This window comes from Sarcophilus harrisii, chromosome 3, assembly GCF_902635505.1.
Source record: "Sarcophilus harrisii chromosome 3, mSarHar1.11, whole genome shotgun sequence".
Taxonomy (NCBI): domain Eukaryota; kingdom Metazoa; phylum Chordata; class Mammalia; order Dasyuromorphia; family Dasyuridae; genus Sarcophilus; species Sarcophilus harrisii.
Window position 1 is genome coordinate 535,172,962 of NC_045428.1, and position 18,445 is coordinate 535,191,406.

At 35.9% G+C, this 18,445-nt stretch overlaps 1 protein-coding gene across 1 annotated transcript in view; it reads right to left on the minus strand.

Annotated features, from left to right (window-relative positions):
- Positions 1-16,139, minus strand: part of LOC100931217 (olfactomedin-4) — a 31,535-nt gene extending 15,396 nt beyond the window's left edge. The window contains exons 1-2 of the mRNA XM_031961485.1: positions 16,122-16,139; positions 15,182-15,238 (exon numbers count right to left, since the gene is read on the minus strand). Of these exons, the coding sequence (XP_031817345.1) occupies positions 15,182-15,238; positions 16,122-16,139 (75 nt within the window). The remainder of the gene's footprint in view (positions 1-15,181; positions 15,239-16,121) is intronic.
- Positions 16,140-18,445: the final 2,306 nt, after the last annotated feature.

Consider the following 18,445-nt stretch of genomic DNA (forward strand, 5'->3'; position numbering starts at 1 on the left):
TTTATGCATAACTTTGAACAAATATGTCATTTTGACTATTATAAATACCCCAGTTAACTAAAAAAAGACAGATGAAGAAAGACATCTGCATCCGAAGAAAGAATTGATTGATACATAGAATGATTTTACATACTTATATATGTTTATAGATACATATACATATTTATGTCCCATGGTAGTCTCTTGGAGTAAGAGAAGAAAAAATTATTGAAAAGGAAAAGCAAGTTTTTCATAAAATATTTGAATATTCATATCTAACATATTGATTACATTATGTTATGGAAATGCTTTTATTATTCCATAAGTTAAAAAATGAAATAACTAAAACCTTTTAAAAAGGAGCAAAAAATATGACCTCAGACACAAACTATATAGTCCTAGGCAAGTTAATTAACTGAAGTTTGCCTCAGTTTTCTCAACTGTAAAATGGAAATAATAATAACAATACCTACCTTCTAGCGTAGTTGTGAGGCTCAAATGAGATAATATACACACACAATGCTTTGCAAATTTTTGAGAGCTATATCAATGCTAACTATTATTATTAATGTGAGTAGAATATCCAGGATTCTTCACATATTCAGAATTCCCAACTGGCCAAAGGGCAGATGAAGATTATAGGGGGAAAAAAAGAATGAGTGATCTTAATCCAATGATCCTAGTGGATAAATTTTGTAATTAATTTGAGGTGTCCTGAGTTAATGATGCTATTTTCATTTTAGGGACACCAGAGAATGAATTAGTCCCAAAGAGTAATTCCAGAGGTTACTTCAAGGATGAGGGTAATTTATAAACTGTGGAAAGGTTGAAGTCCTGGTAAAATATTCTGGATCAGTTCTAAACAAAATATATGTTCAGAATATAAGTACTCTGTGGGCAAAGACTGCTTCATCTTTTAAAATTTTTGTGTCCTCAGCACTTAGTACAATCCTTTTCACAAAAAAATTAAAACTAAACAACTTAGTAAGAATTTATTGAGTCCTTTTTAGGATATAAGCACTAGGAACACACAAGGTAAAATGAGCTACCTACCTTCAAGGAGTTTACATTCCATGGTAGAAACAATATAAGTATATGCAAAATAGAACACACATATAAGATAATTATTTGGGAGAGGGACCAGTGGCTGGGAAACATCAGGAAAGACCTCAGGAAGAAAGGACTTTTGTTTGAGCTTTGAGAGAAAGCAGAAATTCTAAGAGGTGGGAGTTATTGAGGAAGACATTCCAGATGCTAGTGTGTAAAGGCAAGAAGTAGGAGAAGGAAATTTCCTATAAGGAAAAACAAGAATGTCAGTTTGACTAAACAGAATAGTTGAAAAATAACAAGCCTGCAAAGATTGATTGGAGATAGATTGTGAAGGACTTAAAATGCCAGATGGAGGAGGTTGTATTTGATCATAGAAATGCTATAATAGGGAATCATTAGAGTTTACTGAAGCATTAGTGCAGTAATGTGGCCAGAACTGTGCATAAAGAATGTTTAAATCTGAATTTTGAAGTGAGACCTAAGGTCCAAAGTGATACTACTTGCGATCCAGTGCATTAAAGTTTCAGAATAAAGATTCCATTATTTCTTTGTGAACTTGGAAATTCATGAGAAACTAATTCCAGGTATACACATTCCATTTCTACCTAATATCTTTAGAAACTGAGAGTGTAGAATTAGGGGTGACTGGTTCTAACCGAGGATGGTTTATTTGTCTTTCAGACTAGCAATATCCTCTGACTGTTATTGCAACTTTTTAGCATCAATAGGTTGGACAAGGAATGGGAATGGAGAAGCTTTATAGATATGTCTCCCAAACTACCTTTTGTCATTCTCTCTCTCCCTGTACAACTCCTTTCACTTCATGTATTTTAGGCTCACTATTTTCAGGTCCTATTCAGGGACCTTATTTTTTGAAATGAAAACAAGTTTTTTGTCATGTCAAATATTCCATTCTTTGTGTTGTTGTTATTGTTAGTTCTCTTTCTATTTTTAAATTTTACTTCTTTTGTTTTGTATTTTATTTTTCCACAATTACATGTGCAAACAATTTTAACATTCACTTTTAAAATTTTGAGTTCCAAATTCCCTCCCTTCCTCCCTCCACACTCCTCTCATTGAGAAAATAAGCAGTTTTATATAGGGTATACACATGTAGTCATGTAAAACATATCGCTATATTAGTCATATTGTGAAAGAAAATAAAGATTATAAAAAACTTCAAGAAAAATAAAGAGAGCAAAAATAGTTTCAATCTGTACTGAGACACCATTTTTCTTTGTCTGGAGATACATTTTTCATCATAAGTCCTTCAGAGTTGTCTTGGATTACTGTATTGTTGAGAACAGCTGTTATTTACAGCTAATTATCTTACAATATTGATGTTACTCTGTAGACAGTATACTTTGCATCTTGCATCAGCTCATATTAAGTCTTTCCAGGTTTTTCTGAGAATATCCTGCACATCATTTCTTTTTTTTTTTGTTACATCTCATTTTTTTTTATTAAAGCTTTATGCATGGATAAATCTGCAATGTTAGCCCTTGCAAAATCTTGTGTTCCAGTCCCCACCCTTCTCCCATCCTCCTCTCCTAGATGACAAGTAATCCAATATATGTTAAACATGGTAGAAATATATGTTAAATCCAATACATGTATACATATTTATACAAATATCTTTCTGTACAAGAAAAAATCAAATCAAACCAGAAAAATGATGAAGAAAATAAAATGCAAGCTAACAAAAGCAAAAAGAGTGAGAATGCTATGTTATGAACCAAACTCAGTTCCCAAAGTCCTTTCTCTGACTGTAGATGGCTTTTTTGATCACAAGACCATTGGAACTGGTCTGAATCATCTCACTGATGAAGAGAGACATATCCATCAGAATTGATCATCGTATAATATTGCTGTTGCTGTTGCACATCATTTCTTATAGCGTGATAGTATTCCATCCCAATTACATATTTTGTTCATCTATTTCCCAACTGATGGGCATTTCCTTAGGTTCCAAATCTTTGTTCCCAGAGAAGAGCTTCTATAAATATTTTTATACATAGTGATCCTTTTCTTTTCTTTTGTTTTTTGGATACAGATCTAGTAATGATTGTATTTCTAGGTCAAAGTATATTCATAGTTCTATAACCCTTTGAATGTAGTTCCAAATTTCTCTAAATAATTGTTGAATTAGTAATTCTACCATCAATGCATTTCTCATTTTTTTCCCCATATCCCTCCAACATAAGTCATTTCCCCTTTCTTTACTATTAGCCACTCTAATAGGTATGAGGTTGTACCTCAGAATTCTTTTAATTTGCATTTTTACAAACAGAAGTGTTTTAGAGCTTTTTCTTTCATATGGCTGTAGATAGCTTTGATTACTTCATCTGAAATGGATTATAACTTTTGATCATTTATCAGCTGAGGAATGGCTCTTATTTTTTTAAAATCAATTTAAGTCAGTTCTCTATCTCTTTGAAAAATGAGGCCTTTATCAGAAAAATTTGCTTCGATTTTTTTTCACAATTAAGATTTTTAAAATATATTTTCCTCCATCTTAATCTCCTACCTCATTTATTATATTCTCTCTCCTTTTACTCTGTCACTTCTCAAAAGTGTTTTACTTCTGACTACTCTGTTCCTCAATCTTTCCTCCCATCTATAACCGGCCCCCAACACATACCATTTTTTAACCTTTTCCCATCCTATTGTCCTGTAGGAAAAGATAGATTTCTATACCCTATTGAGTGTGCATGTTATTTCATCTGAGCTAATTCTGTGAGAGATGTCACAATGTTTTTTGTTTCCTTGCATTCAAACAATCCATCTTCTATTCGGATTCTCTTCATATGTCCATGTGTGGCCTATAGAATCCTACTTTCCTTGTCTATAAAAAAAGCCAAATCCCTTCTAGCTCAAGAGTCATAATCTTCTGATTCAACTTCCAGCCTCCTCCACTGGAAAGCTCTTAGTGTAGAAATTTTTTCTGCTAATACAGAATGGTACTTGTTCTATAGTTAATCTCAGAGAATTATGGGGGTGAATAAGAAATAAAAAGAGTTTTCATGTACTGAAAAGTCAGTAAGTCAATGGGAGGACTTGAAGCCATGCCTTAACTCTAAAGATATATTTATTTTTTTTAAATTTAATAGCCTTTTATTTACAGGATATGATATATGCATGGGTAACTTTAAAGCATTAACAATTGCCAAACCTCTTGTTCCAATTTTTCACCTCTTACTCCCCCCCCTCCCCTAGATGGCAGGATGACCAGTAGATGTTAAATATATAAAAATATAAATTAGATACACAATAAGTATACATGACCAAAACGTTATTTTGCTGTACAAAAAGAATCAGACTCTGAAATATTGTACAATTAGCTTGTGAAGGAAATCAAAAATGCAGGTGGGCATAAATATAGGGATTGGAATTCAATGTAATGGTTTTTAGTCATCTCCCAGAGTTCTTTTTCTGGGCATAGCTGGTTCAGTTCATTACTGCTGCATTGGAAATGATTTGGTTGATCTCGTTGCTGAGGATGGCCTGGTCCATCAGAACTGGTCATCATATAGTATTGTTGTTGAAGTATATAATGATCTCCTGGCCCTGCTCATTTCACTCAGCATCAGTTCGTGTAAGTCTCTCCAGGCCTTTCTGAAATTATCCTGTTGGTCATTTCTTACAGAACAGTAATATTCCACAATATTCATATACCACAATTTATTCAGCCATTCTCCAACTGATGGACATCCATTCAGTTTCCAGTTTTAGCCACTACAAAAGGGCTGCCACAAACATTCGTGCACATACAGGTCCCTTTCCCTTCTTTATAATCTCTTTGGGATATAATCCAGTAGTAACACTGCTGGATCAAAGGGTATGCACAGTTTGATAACTTTTTGAGCATAGTTCCAAACTACTCTCCAAAATGGTTGGATTCGTTCACAACTCCACCAACAATGCATTATTGTCCCAGTTTTCCTGCATCCCCTCCAACAATCATCATTATTTTTTCCTGTCATTTTAGCCAATCTGACAGGTGTGTAGTGGTATCTTAGAGTTGTCTTAATCTGCATTTCTCTGATTAATAATGACTTGGAGCATCTTTTCATATGACTAGAAATAGTTTCAATTTCTTCATCTGAATCAATGTAATAAAAAAAACTCTAAAGATATTCACTCTTTAATATAGGAAACACATCATAAATTATGTTTGGATTTACTTTATGGAATCGAGAAAATTGAGGTCCTGTTCTTATGCTTAAAATGTTGTTATAGAGGTATTATCCTCAGTTCTCCCATCTTATATACATGGATGTGTATAAGTTGTGTGTAAGTAGTGAATAAGCACTACTTTCAGGGCCCCCCAGCCTTATACAGGTACCAAACCTTGCCTTTGTGGTCCCCAGATTGACACAGACACAAAAATTCTCCCTTACGAGTTCCTACCCTGACATGGACACACAGATAGATTTTGACCTTATGCTGTACCTGGTCTGATATGCTGACCCAGGAGCATATGGAAGAAGGAATCATTCTCTTTATGTGTCCAAAGCAGGTGTATAAGCATAGGCAGGTAAGAAAAGAACACACACACAAATGAAGAAAAACCTACATATGAGATATTTATCTAGGTAGTGAGATACCTAGGTAGTGGGATATTTAAATCATGCATTGGTCAGAATAGACTATTTATCTGATTGAGTTCTCTAGATTAATCTTCACTTCTCTTGGTAGAGAAACTTCAAATGATTTTCTGTTCCCTTCCTACTCCAACTCGGCTGGGTTTCAGCAAGCGCAGGATTCTCTCAGCAATACATCGAGTCCTGACCCCATAGACGATGGGGTTGAGAGCAGGTGGGATCACCACGTAGAGGTTAGCCAGGAGGATGTGGACATGCCCTGGGATGCTGTGTCTACCAAAACGGTGGACAAGGAAGGAGAAGAGAGCCGGTGTGTAGAAGAGGAAGATGACGGCAGCGTGAGCCCCACATGTGCTAAGGGCTTTGTGGCGAGCCCCTCTGGATGGCAGGTGAAAGACAGCATGGAGGATGAAGGCATAGGATGTGACAATGAGCACAGCATCCAGCACTGGAGACAGGAGTGTGGTAGCCAGCCCATACCAAATGTTGATTCGGGTGTCTCCACATGACAGCCGAGCCACACCCATATGTTCACAGTAGGTATGTGGGATAGCTTTCCTCCCACAGTAGGGCAACTGCTGGAGCAGGACTACAGGAGGTGCCATCACACATGTGCCTCGGACTAGGGCAATCACTCCTGCGGCCCCCACCACTCGAGGGGTGAGGAGGGTGCCGTAGTGCAGTGGCCGGCAGATGGCCAAATAGCGATCCACTGCCATTGTCAACAGTAGTGAGGACTCTGCCACAAAGGCCACGTGAGCAAAGAAGAGTTGAGCCAGACAGGCCCTAAAGGAAATCTCTCCAGAGAAGCCCCACAGCACAGCCAGTGCTTTGGGGACTGTGGCCGTGGACAGGACCAGGTCAGCTGCAGCCAGCAGACCTAGGAGCTGGTACATGGGGGCTTGCAAAGCTGGGTCAGCGGCCACCAGGACCAGCATCAGGGAATTCCCAATCACTGCAGCCAGATACAAGAGGCAGACAGGCACAGAAAGCCAGACATGTGCTGCTTCCAGTCCTGGGATGCCTAAGAGGACAAAAGGTCCAGGACCAGAGCTAGGATCCAGGGTGAGGCTTGTATGGTTGAGAAGGATTAGTTTATGATCTGGCTCCATTGTCTACAGTGATTGGGCCTTGTTCCTGTAGTTGTTGAATCAAGGGACTTAGAAAGAATAATCCTTTGAAGATCTTAAAGAAAGAGAGGGATTATTGAAATTCTCTATCCCTCTGCTTTTTATTGAAATTAAGGCTTCACTCATCAATTACAGGAGAAAAAAGATGGATGAGGTTTGGAGACGTATGCTCAGGTCCTCTCATTAGTCTGTTCTTATGATCCTTCACCACCCACCATTATGGGGGGTTTCCTGATGTTTAATTGTCACATTGCAAAATGGGGCATCCTTTCTGCTCTTGCTATCCAGTAACTTGTGATCCTATGAATGACTGATCTTCCTCTTCTATAATTCAGCCCTTCACTTCTGCTTTTTCTCTTGATATCTCTGGGTCCCTATTCTATTTCTAAAAATGTTATTTTCCCCTTTTTACTCCCTTATAATCCCCCAATTCTCATTTTTTTCCCCTTCTGTCTCCCATTTCCTTCAAACCCACCCTACTCACCCACCCACCCATTCTCAGAGGTCTATATTGAAAGTGGGTCCTACTATGCCCTACTGATACTTTTACCCTACAATACCTGGTCTCCAGAGTTAGTTCCTCCCCTAATGTGGATAATATGGCCCTGATTCACTTGTATGTCTCCTCTGCCCATGGGGAGGCCCCTTCTTTTTCTTCCCAGAGGAAGAATTTGATCTTACTTAAACACAAAAAGCTTGATTGAAGAAGGCTAGGGTTCCTCAGCAGATGAATGGAACAACTGGGTTTTGGCACAAACAGAAAGACACAAAGACAAGCCTTTATAATATAGGAATTGATAGTTGAAGAAGAGCTAAAAGGTGGGGATGGGAGGTTGACCACTGATTTGGACTGTAGGACATAGGAGAAAAAAGACTCTACATCTACTTAAGCTCCCTTCTATAAACCAAGGACTCCATTCCTGGTTTTCAGAAGATTAGATCCTTTACTGATTTGATCTAGTGAGTCCTGACTTTGTCTCAGGTATTTCTGTCATTATGTTCTGAATCTATTATCTGTAAGATTTCTGACTTTCCAATTCCCTGAGTTAGTTTTGCTCTTTAGTTTGGCCAAACCTCTGCTATAGTATACTTGAGTAACTCTGATGCTCAGTGTCTTCTTTTTGAGAGGCATTGTGCTGAAACAGAGGGCTAGAATTTGATTTCAGAATCTTTGGCTTTAATTCTTTTTTCAGATACTTAATAAATAGGTGAGGCACTTAAATCATTGTGTCTCTTGTTTGCCCACCTGTAAAATGGGAATAACAATACCTGAAATAATACTTATTTTAAAAGGTTGTTATGCAATGATAAATGTAAAACATTTATGCAAATGTTAATTTTTGCATAACTATGCAAAAGTTAGTTATTAACACTTTAAATATTTATTTACAAGAAAAACAGAAATCGGAACTTAAAACAGAAGGTAAAAGATAAAGATAGAGAGACTCAATTTGATACAATATAAGAAATAAACTTCCTAGAATCAAGAGCTATGCAAAAGTTGATGGAATAGGTGCTTTATCTAGATAGTGGCAAATTCCTCATAGCTAGGGGTCTTCAAGCAGAAGCTACTTTCAAGCAGAATGAACACTTGTTGGGGCTGCAATAGAAGGGGTTTCTATTCAAGTAAGGTAGGGAAAAAAGGAGGAAATATGGAGTAGCAGTAACCATTGGTAGTGGTCATAGTCATGGTAGTGGTAATAACATCAATAAAATATTAATACCTGCTATTTATAGCACTTTGAGGATTGTAAAATTTTTTGCAAATATTTTGTTTTCATTTGCCATTACCACAACCCTGCAAAATAAGTACTATTATTATTCCCTATTTTAGAAATGAGGAAAATGAGGCAGACAGTGATTATGTCATTTGCTCAGGGTCACAAAACTGCTAAGTGGCTGAAGCTGTATTTGAACTTGGTCCAGATCAGGCAAACTTAGCTGCCTAATAATGATGATGATTAATAACAATAGTGATAACAATAATAATAGGTATTTAAAAATATAAGCCTTTACAAGTTATTTCATTTGAATCTAGTATTCATGGCTCCCATTCAAGGGTTCTTTCCTCCTGAAACAGTAGAATATCCTGCTTCAAAGAATTTACAACATATAAAGAATTATGGCTCAACAAATAAAATTAGGATTGGTCCAGCTGAGCATTATAAATCAAGTTCATAAAAACTTAGGTGACATTCTAATCAAATATGGAAGTGGGAAAAGTCAGAAGGAATAAGTAATTTATTAGACAATAGAATTTTTAGACTTCAATCTCAATAGGAGTAAACTGTATGTTTTGGCAATAAAAATAAATCTGATGATCTTAGCTTACATTAAGAGTGATCAGGACTAAGGAAGTGATAATATAGTTGTACTTTATCTACAATGGTCATATCACCATTGGTATGACCATTCTTTATGGTCTGAAATACTTTACTCAATTCTAGCTACCACATTTAGAAAGGACAGTAATAATCCAGAAAGGGCCCAGAATGAAGCACTTTTAGATCATACTGTATGATAATTGAAGTTAGATACATGTACTTGGGGAAATATAGTTTTAGGGCTGGTTATTGAACCTGTGTGCAGATGTGGAATATCTGAAGATCTGTCATGTTGAAGAGGGGGACAGTTAAGTGATGCAGTGATTAAAGTTCTAGACTGGGAGTAAGGAAGATACATCTTTTTGAGTTCAAATCTGGTTTTAGGCACTTATGAGTGGTGTGACTTGGACAAGTGATTTAAACTAATTTGACACAGTTTCCTCATTTGTAAAATGAGTTAGAAAAGATAATGGCAAACTATTATAACATTATTGCTAAGAAAACCTCAAATGGGGTTACGAAGAGTAGGACACATTTGAAAAGTGACTGAATGACAAAACCTAATGAGGAAAAGTTAATCAAATTCTGTTCATTCCCAAAGGTCAGGATTAGGAGCTAGCAGTAAAAGAAACAGATTTAAGCTTGCTGTAAGGACAAAAATTCCCTAAGACTTAGAGCCATTTAAAAATGGAATGTGATAATTTGGTAAAGTTCTGCCTCATTGGAAGTCTTTAAGCAAATTTGGATGATTGCTTTTTGAATATATTATTGAGGGGATTTTTGTTTAGGTATAGATGAGAGTAAAGTCTTTTCTAAGAGGCTATAATCCTAAGGTTGTCTCTGAGGTACCCTTTCTTTCTGTGATCTGTTTTAGTACCCTTGGCTTCCTTTATAAAATACAAAATAAGCTGATGTCAGGATCCTAGTTATCCAAACCTATGTTCCTACTTCATCTTTGTGTAAATGACTATCATACGTCACTTCTGTAATGATGGCAGAGAGAAAAAAAAAAACCTATCAAAATTCTTTATTTTTTTTTCCTGAAGCAATTGTGGTTAAGTGATCTGCCCAGGCTCACATAGCTGGGAAGTGTTAAGTGTCTGAGGCCAGATTTGAACTTGGGTCCTCCTGACTTCAGGGCTGGTGCTCTATTCACTGCACCAACTAGCTGCCCCTAAATTCTACTTTTTTAATGCTTCCCCCATCAGTCATCCAAAATAATAAATTATCCATACTTTATCATCCATAAAAATTATGCTTCTCCCCCACTCATCGTCCTAAAAATAGAATCTTAGATCATTCCTCGAATAAAAAGGGAATTTCCCCCTTCCTAGTCAGCAATGGGTCTTGGAACCCTATATCCTCCAAAAAATAATAACTATAATGAAAATAATAGTATTTATGTATACAAGTGTAAGGTTTGTAAAATACTAGATATACATATACTCATTGTCTAAACTTTGTTTTGCTGGATTAAGGATGGGGTTCAGATGAACAGTTCTTCTGATCCAGGTGAATTCTCCTTGAAGGATGCCCAGATAGTCACAAAGATGCTTCTGAATCTACCATTAGTGCTTATCTCTGTTTTATCTTGTCCACACATATCTCCTAGCCATTCCCAACCTCACACTTTCCCTTCAAATCCTGTAGATGCAAGGCCTCATAATCTCATTCATTCCTCATCCCCACCCCATCCTGCCAGTATGTCAAGTGTTGACTCAGAAACTTGAGAGGCTTACTACAAGGAAAAGACCTTGACTGAACCAGGAGATCTGCTTCCCCCAACCTACCACCCTACAAGGGGCCAGCCCTTTTACTAACTGTCTGCTAAGCCCTTAAGTACAGGAATAGAGGGGCCCAACTTACCCCAGAGAAGGCACAGTCTGTACCAAGGAGGGTGTGGGAGAATCCTAGTGAATGCATGTTATCCTGGAAGGAGTCCAGGGGATTGGGTCCCAGCCCCAGGTTCTATTTCATTTCACCTCCCTTTCCTGATCAAGGTCTCCTCATTCTAAGACCTGGGAAGCACTGAAGGAGAGAGAAGAAATATCTACTGCTTTGGGCCTTTCTTTGCAATTTTCTTTATGGGTCTTTCATCTGCCTCCTAAGGATGGATATCTTAAAGGCCTCATCTAGAACTCTCTTCTCTTCTTTCCCTCTATTTATTCCTTTGAAAAGCTCAATACCAATTGCTCACTTATCCTCTCTACACAGATGATTCCCAAATCCATATTAACAGCAGTAATCTTTCTCCTCAAGAGTTCATAATTTATTATCTGCTGGCTATTTCTACCTCCATCTCCCTTAGATTTCTCAAACTCAAGAAGTGGAACTCTTTTCTCATTAACCTGCCCTTCCACCAGATTTTCCCATATTTATTAATAGTACTTCCATATACTCAGATTCAAAATTCTAAGAATAATCCTTGATTGCATATTTAATCAATTACAAATTCTTATGAAATCTATCTTTGTGACATATTTTTAATCCATTTCTTTTTCATCATTGACAAAGTCATCACCCTAACTCAAACCTTCATTGCCTCTTGCATGGGAAAGGGAACAAGTCAGCATTTAAGTGTCTACTATAAGCTAGGAATTGATGAAACATGCTTTACAAATATTATCTCATTTGATTGTGCACAGTCTAGTTTAATAATCTTACTCATTCCAGTGTCTCCAATTTCCAGTTTAGTCTCTAAACAGCTATTGAACTGATTTTTCCAAGACATAAATTTGGTCTTTCTTGCTTATAACCCCTCGGTACTTCAAGAATACAAGAAGACTCCTTATCCTAATGTTGAGTCCCTTCACAATCTAGCTCTAACCTACCTCCCAAGCTAATGAAATATTATTCTAATTCATAAACTGTTCTTGATATTTCCCACCTCCACACATTTGAATAATTTATCGCCAGTACCTGATATGCTTTTCCCTTATTTTTTTTCCAGAATTTTTCTCTTTCCTCAAAATAGTTTAGATTTTACTTCCTCCATGAAACCCACTCCTACTATCTTTCTGTTCTGTGATGTTAATAATCTCTTTTTTTTTCCACATTATTTTATATTTACTGTTTATTGAGCATATTGTTCTTTTTCTTCCCAAAAGAAGGTAATCCATTTGGGAACCCACTACATTTTTGTCTGTGAATCCTCAGTGCCTATCACACTTAGAAGGAGTTAAATATTTACTGAATTGAATTCTGGGTCTTATCCTCATCGCTAAAATGAAATTAGAGTAGAGCTCTATTCATTTTTCTAGCTTGAAGTCTTATAATTCCATTTGAAGACTCTATCTCTCCTCTGGACTACTGATCATGGCTCCCACAAGAGAGCCTAGGGATAAATGTATATGTGTATTTTGGGGTTGGGAAGATGTCTTCTGCCCAAATCCAACCTCTTGGGATTGCTTTTGGATCCCATATCTGACCCCCAGATTTTCTCTTCTTTGTGCTTTTTTTTTTCCTTCCATAGTCACCAAAAGTAGCCTCTCAATGGCCTTTCCCAAAGTATACTATCACTTCCAGAAGGCATCTTCTTTCCCTAAGCCTCTTTGGAATGGGGTTGCTTTATAGTGGTAATGTTAAATTTGTTCTGATTGGCCTAAGAGATCAAAGTAGGAGCCGCATATGGAAGTTGCTGAGAGACAGATTTGGAATACATATGAGAGAGAAAACCAAACCAAACCAAACCAAAAAATCCCTTCCTAACAATTACTACTGTTCAAATTTGTTAAAAATATGGATTTTGCCATCCCTTTAGGTCTGCAAGGGCAGTTTAGATGTCAACTGTTTGGAGATGTTGCAAAGGGGATTTCTTTTGAAGTAAGAGTTAGATAACATGACAATTACTATCAGAGTAAATCTGGGCAAGTATTTCTAAGTTTCAATTTCCTCCTGAAAAATAGCACCTGCCTTACAAATTTGTTCTGTAGGTCAAATGAGAATAGGTATAAAGATCATTGCAAATATTAAATATTTCATTAAAAATGCTAGCTATTATCATTAATTATTATTGCCTCTGAGATCCAGTCATGATCTGCTTATTCTATGTCCTACAGTCTGTCAGCTTCCTTTCTCCTCAATATGCCCCCCCAAAAAGATCTTGTCCCTTTGTAAGGAATTCCAAGTAATTCAGAAAAAAGAAAGGGTTCTTGACAGCCCAAGAGAGTCAGAAACTTGGCATTCATATATCTTGCTAATTCTGTCCAGACCTCACTTTCCTGACCTGATCTCTCTATGTAGAAGCTTAAGTCAGTCAGAGGTACTCTGGGTTTCTTGACTGTTTGACCACATAGTCCCCATCTCTATAATCCCTTTCAATATTCTTAGTTAAGTTCTGTTTTTGTGGTTTAAACTAGGATAATAATTTCATCTAATAGAGAACTAGAGTCAAGTATTCAAATAATAAAAGACATTTTTCTTGATTCCAATAAAATCTCTTTAGGCTAAACTTTCCCAATTTAATTAATTGTCAATGACCTGGTTTCTAGTCTCCTCACTATTCTTGTCATTCTCTACTGAACCTGTTCTATTTTGCTGATATTTTTCCTAAATGTGGCACCAGAACAAAAAACAAATTCTCCAAATGGCGTCTGAGCAGGGTAAGATGACAAAGCAGGACTCTTGCACTGAATGTGGTATGCCTTTAATACTACAGCAGATCTGTCACAGTTCCCTGTTTCATTTCTTCTCCTTTTAAGAGAAAGAGACCAATGAAATATCCCTGCCATTTCCCCTTTAAGATCAGTATTTTAATCTAGATCCTCTAATTCTGAATTGAGTAAAATCAATACATTAGGTCAAATGGAGTTTCTTGGACCCTAGCAACTGTGAAAGCAAATGAAAGAACTTTTCTGTGATTAGCAGTGACCACTGATCCCATTAAAAAATTGGCAAAATCTGTCCCTAATGCAATTCAAAAGTAATTACATACTTTGCTGTGTGTAAATAAGAAGTATAACTCGATGTTTGAGTGGAGTGGTTTGTCCATGTAGAAAACAAAAGCCCACAATTGGCTGCATCCCTTCCTCTTACCAATATCATACCCGTTAGAGAATAGTCTATCCCCCAATGTTCCCAAAGAAGTCTATCTCTGATTTTTTTTATATAAAGATTCCATAGGGCAAAATAATAATGAACATAGGTACAAACACCAATCTGACTCATGAATGCCTGAAAAGAATTCATTTACATGTCTGGGGAACTTTAGATTATTTGTTTATATCTCAATCTAATGATTGATATATATATATATATATATATATATATATATATATCAGTCTAATGATAATGATATATGATATATATATATATATATAAAATGATATGTATATAATATATATATATATATAATGATATATATATATTCTATCTCAGTCACCTGAGATCATTTCATGTTAAGGGGCTTATGGAAGAGAGTCCCTTATTCATCTGGGTATTAAATTATCCTTGGCTATGCCATTTATCTCCAACTCTGTACTAGTATCATTGGATTTGGGAGACTTGGTTTTACATCTAAATTCTGCTTATTGACATATATATGTGATCTTGGTGAAGTAACTTTATTGTTTTGGGCATCAGTTTTTCTCACTATATTTTGAGAAGATTGAACTAGATCAGAGAATCTACCAACTATAGCTAAAGGGCCACATCCTAGACACATCCTGCTTTTGTATTGTTCACAACTATAGATGTCTTTTACATTTTAAAATACAATAAATTTTAAAGTCAATCTTAGGCCATATGTTATATAAAAGAGAAGGTACAAAAGGGAATAAGCATTATATTGTACTTACCATGTATCAGGCACTATGCTAATATATATATCATAGTGATTCTTCCAACAACCCTGCATGGTAGATGCTAACAAAACTCATTATATAGCTGAGAAAGTTGAAGCAATCTGGATTAAGTGACTTGCCCATGATCACAAAGCTAGTCAGTATATTAGGCAAGATTTGAACTCGTTTGCCAAAGACAACTTGCCAGATTTCATCTGCTGACTGTAACTTGCTAACCTCCACACTATATTGTCCCATAAATTCCTTACAATTTACCATGATTCTTTTATCCAAAGGTAGGTTTGAGTTCTCACCTGCAGGTCTGAGGTGCTGTCCAGAGATACTTTCTTCTTTCTCTTGAAGACTTTTCCCTAACCCTCTGTCTTTCTGTTGAATTCTAGGGTCATCATTGATTTCTGGATTTGGCAACCAACACTTGGGCAGGATAGCTTATAAGGGGGAATTTATCAGTTACTCTTTCAGGTCCCAGAAGGCTGAAGAGAGGATGTGGAGGAAACCTGGATTAGAGAGTCCCTGCTATGAGGCTCAGGCTTTGCTTAGCTCAGGTGTTATCACTAATGAGGGATTATCTTTCAGAGGCTGTTATCCTCCCCAAGCTCTCTTGTTTAGTATCTTGAAGACAGGTGTGTGGATAAAACTGAATGTGTGGGCTCTTAGCAGACTTGGAACCACCAGAGACAGGCAGTAGTGGCAGTATTTGTTGAGAGATGAGAAGAAACCAAAACAAAGAGCAAAATGGGGGAGGACAATAATCAATCATGTTCTTTATTGAGGAGGTCCTTCATGTATTGTGTAAAGAATAGCAGAAACAATGTCAATTCATGTCTCTAAGTCAACACTGCATGGATTATAGATTTTACACCCAGAATCACTTTCATACTATCAGCTATCTCTCTCCAACTAGACTGTAAACTTAGTGAAGACAAGAACTCCTGGCTTTGTATTTACATGCCCCTCTAGCACAGAGATTCACATATGCTCAGGATATGTCTGGAAAGGACCAAGGGAAAGAGGCAAATGGGACCATATGCTTCTTCTGCTCAAGGAGCTTCACTGGTTCCCTATTATCTCCAGGATAAAACTCAAAACTCCTTTCTTTTGGCTTTTAAAACCCTTCAAAATCTGATTCAAATTTACCTATTGTTCCTCTTCATGTTTTCTCTGACATATACTGACATTTTGCATATACTGATACACATATCTGATACTCACAATAGAATGAATGCTCCTTACGAGGAAGAATTCTTTCATGTTTATTTTATATCCTTAGAAGTAGTATGTCTATGATAGTGATTAATAAATTTTATATAAAAAATTTATTTTCTTAAAATAAATACAAAATAGAAAAAAGAAAAAAGGTAAAAGCTTGTCATATGCACAGCAGAACATGAACATTCAAAATATGAAACAATAAATTTCCATTTCAAGAATGCCTATATAATAAATACTATACATAGTATTCAGAACTGTCCATCTTTTCTTTGCTACCTTGTAGGTTTTCTCTTGTTCTTTGCTATGCACGTTTTACTTTATTCGTTTTTTACCTTTTTCCTTGCACCCACCTTCCCCAAACAGGGTACAGTTAAGAATGTATATAATTATATATACATATACATACATGTACATAGGTACATTATATATATACATACATACATATATAGAAAGATATCTATAACCATACACATATATGCACATAAACATTCATATACATCTTTGTAAAGCTTTACTATACTTGTTGGTTCTCTGTATGAAGGCGGATAGCCTTATCCTTTTTTTTAAATTTTATTTTATATTATAGCTTTTTATATACAAAACATATGCATGGGTAATTTTTCAACATTGACCCTTGCAAAAGCTTCTGTTCCAACTTTAACCCTCCTTCTCCCCAAACCCTCCCCTAGATGGTAGGTAGTCCCATACATTTTAAATATGTTAAAGTATATGTTAAATACATATATGTATTTATGTATGTATGTATACATAAATATGTATACATATTTATACAGTTATCTTGTTGCACCGGAAAGATCTAGACTTATCCATATTTTTCTAAATCTATCAACTCATCATTCCCTATACCACAACAATATTTCAACCTTATACTATCTAGTTGTTTTAACTAGTCTAAAACAAGATTAATTAATATGATTGACATGTAGCATAGTTCCACTATCTTTCTTTTTTGGTTGAACATACTTTTAAGTTTAACTTTGAGATCATTGATTATTATCTCTATTTTTTCCTAATAAATTTTACTCCTGATTAATATGATTATGTGTACTTTTGCTTTATATCCCTGCTGACTCCTCTCTTTTACTTCTACCTGCTTATCTTACCTTGCTATTTATTACTTGACCTACCCTTCCCCCTCAGGAGTCCCTTTCTTATCCTCTTCCCCCATCCTTTTCCTCCTACTCTTTTCTTCCTTCTTTATCTTATTCCCATTAATCTGCACTCCCTTCTATATTCCCCTTATCCTTTTTCCTCCCCATCTTATCTCTTAAATTTAGAGGATATATCTATTTCTATCTATCTATCTATCTATCTATCTATCTATGTGTGTGTATGTATTGTTCCCTTTTCATCCCATTCCCAATGTAAGATTCCAGAACTACCAGTTCTCCTATCCCATCTTAATTCCCCAGTATAATTTGTGCAATCTAATTACTCATGTTTACCTTTTTCTACATGGTTTTGCTTTTTAGAACACTTCAGACTCAGCTGTCTACTTCAATCTTTCTTTCAAACTATTCACTTACCAATGATAATCTTAGGCATATGGTTTACATTTCTATGTATAAAGCACAAATAGATTGTCCTTATTGAATCCCTTGAAATTAATATTTGATGTTTACCTGTTATTTCTCTTGGATCTTATATGTTAAGTTTTCTATTAAGTTCATATCTTTTTATAACAAAATCCTGAAAGTCTGACAATTCATTGAATATCCTTTTTTTTTTCATTCAGAATTATTTTAATTTTTCTGAGTATATGATATTTTTGGCCACAACCATAGTTCTTTTGGTAATAAATGTTTTTTGAAGAAAGTTAAAGAGGAAAAAATGAGAGAACTACTAATTCCCTTGAAATGGTCATTTTGCAAATTGAGTTTTTGATGAATGACAGGACTAGGTTGGGCACATCCAATTTGGAGGACTCCATGTCCAGACATGCTCGGTCAAACCCTGTTACACGTTGTGTTTTCTTCCAACTCTATGCTAGAATGTTGGGACAAATCTAAAGAGATAAAAATTTAATACAGATAAATTACCTAAAGTTCTCCAACAGTTCAAAAATCAATTTTCTATTTCTTAAAATAAAAGAGACATAACTTCATAACAGGATGTCTGAAAAGGGGATTTAAAAAAGCTAATTCCAAGCTCATATGACTGGTCAATGAGATATGGCAATTAAGAAGGGAAAGTAAACTTTCACTGCAGGAGCTGCTAAATACGCTACTCTTATAAGACCATATTAATAGCCCTATGCTCAATTCTGGCCATGACATTTTTAGGGAAGGTATTGGTAAGATAGAGATCTTCCAGAAAATAACAGA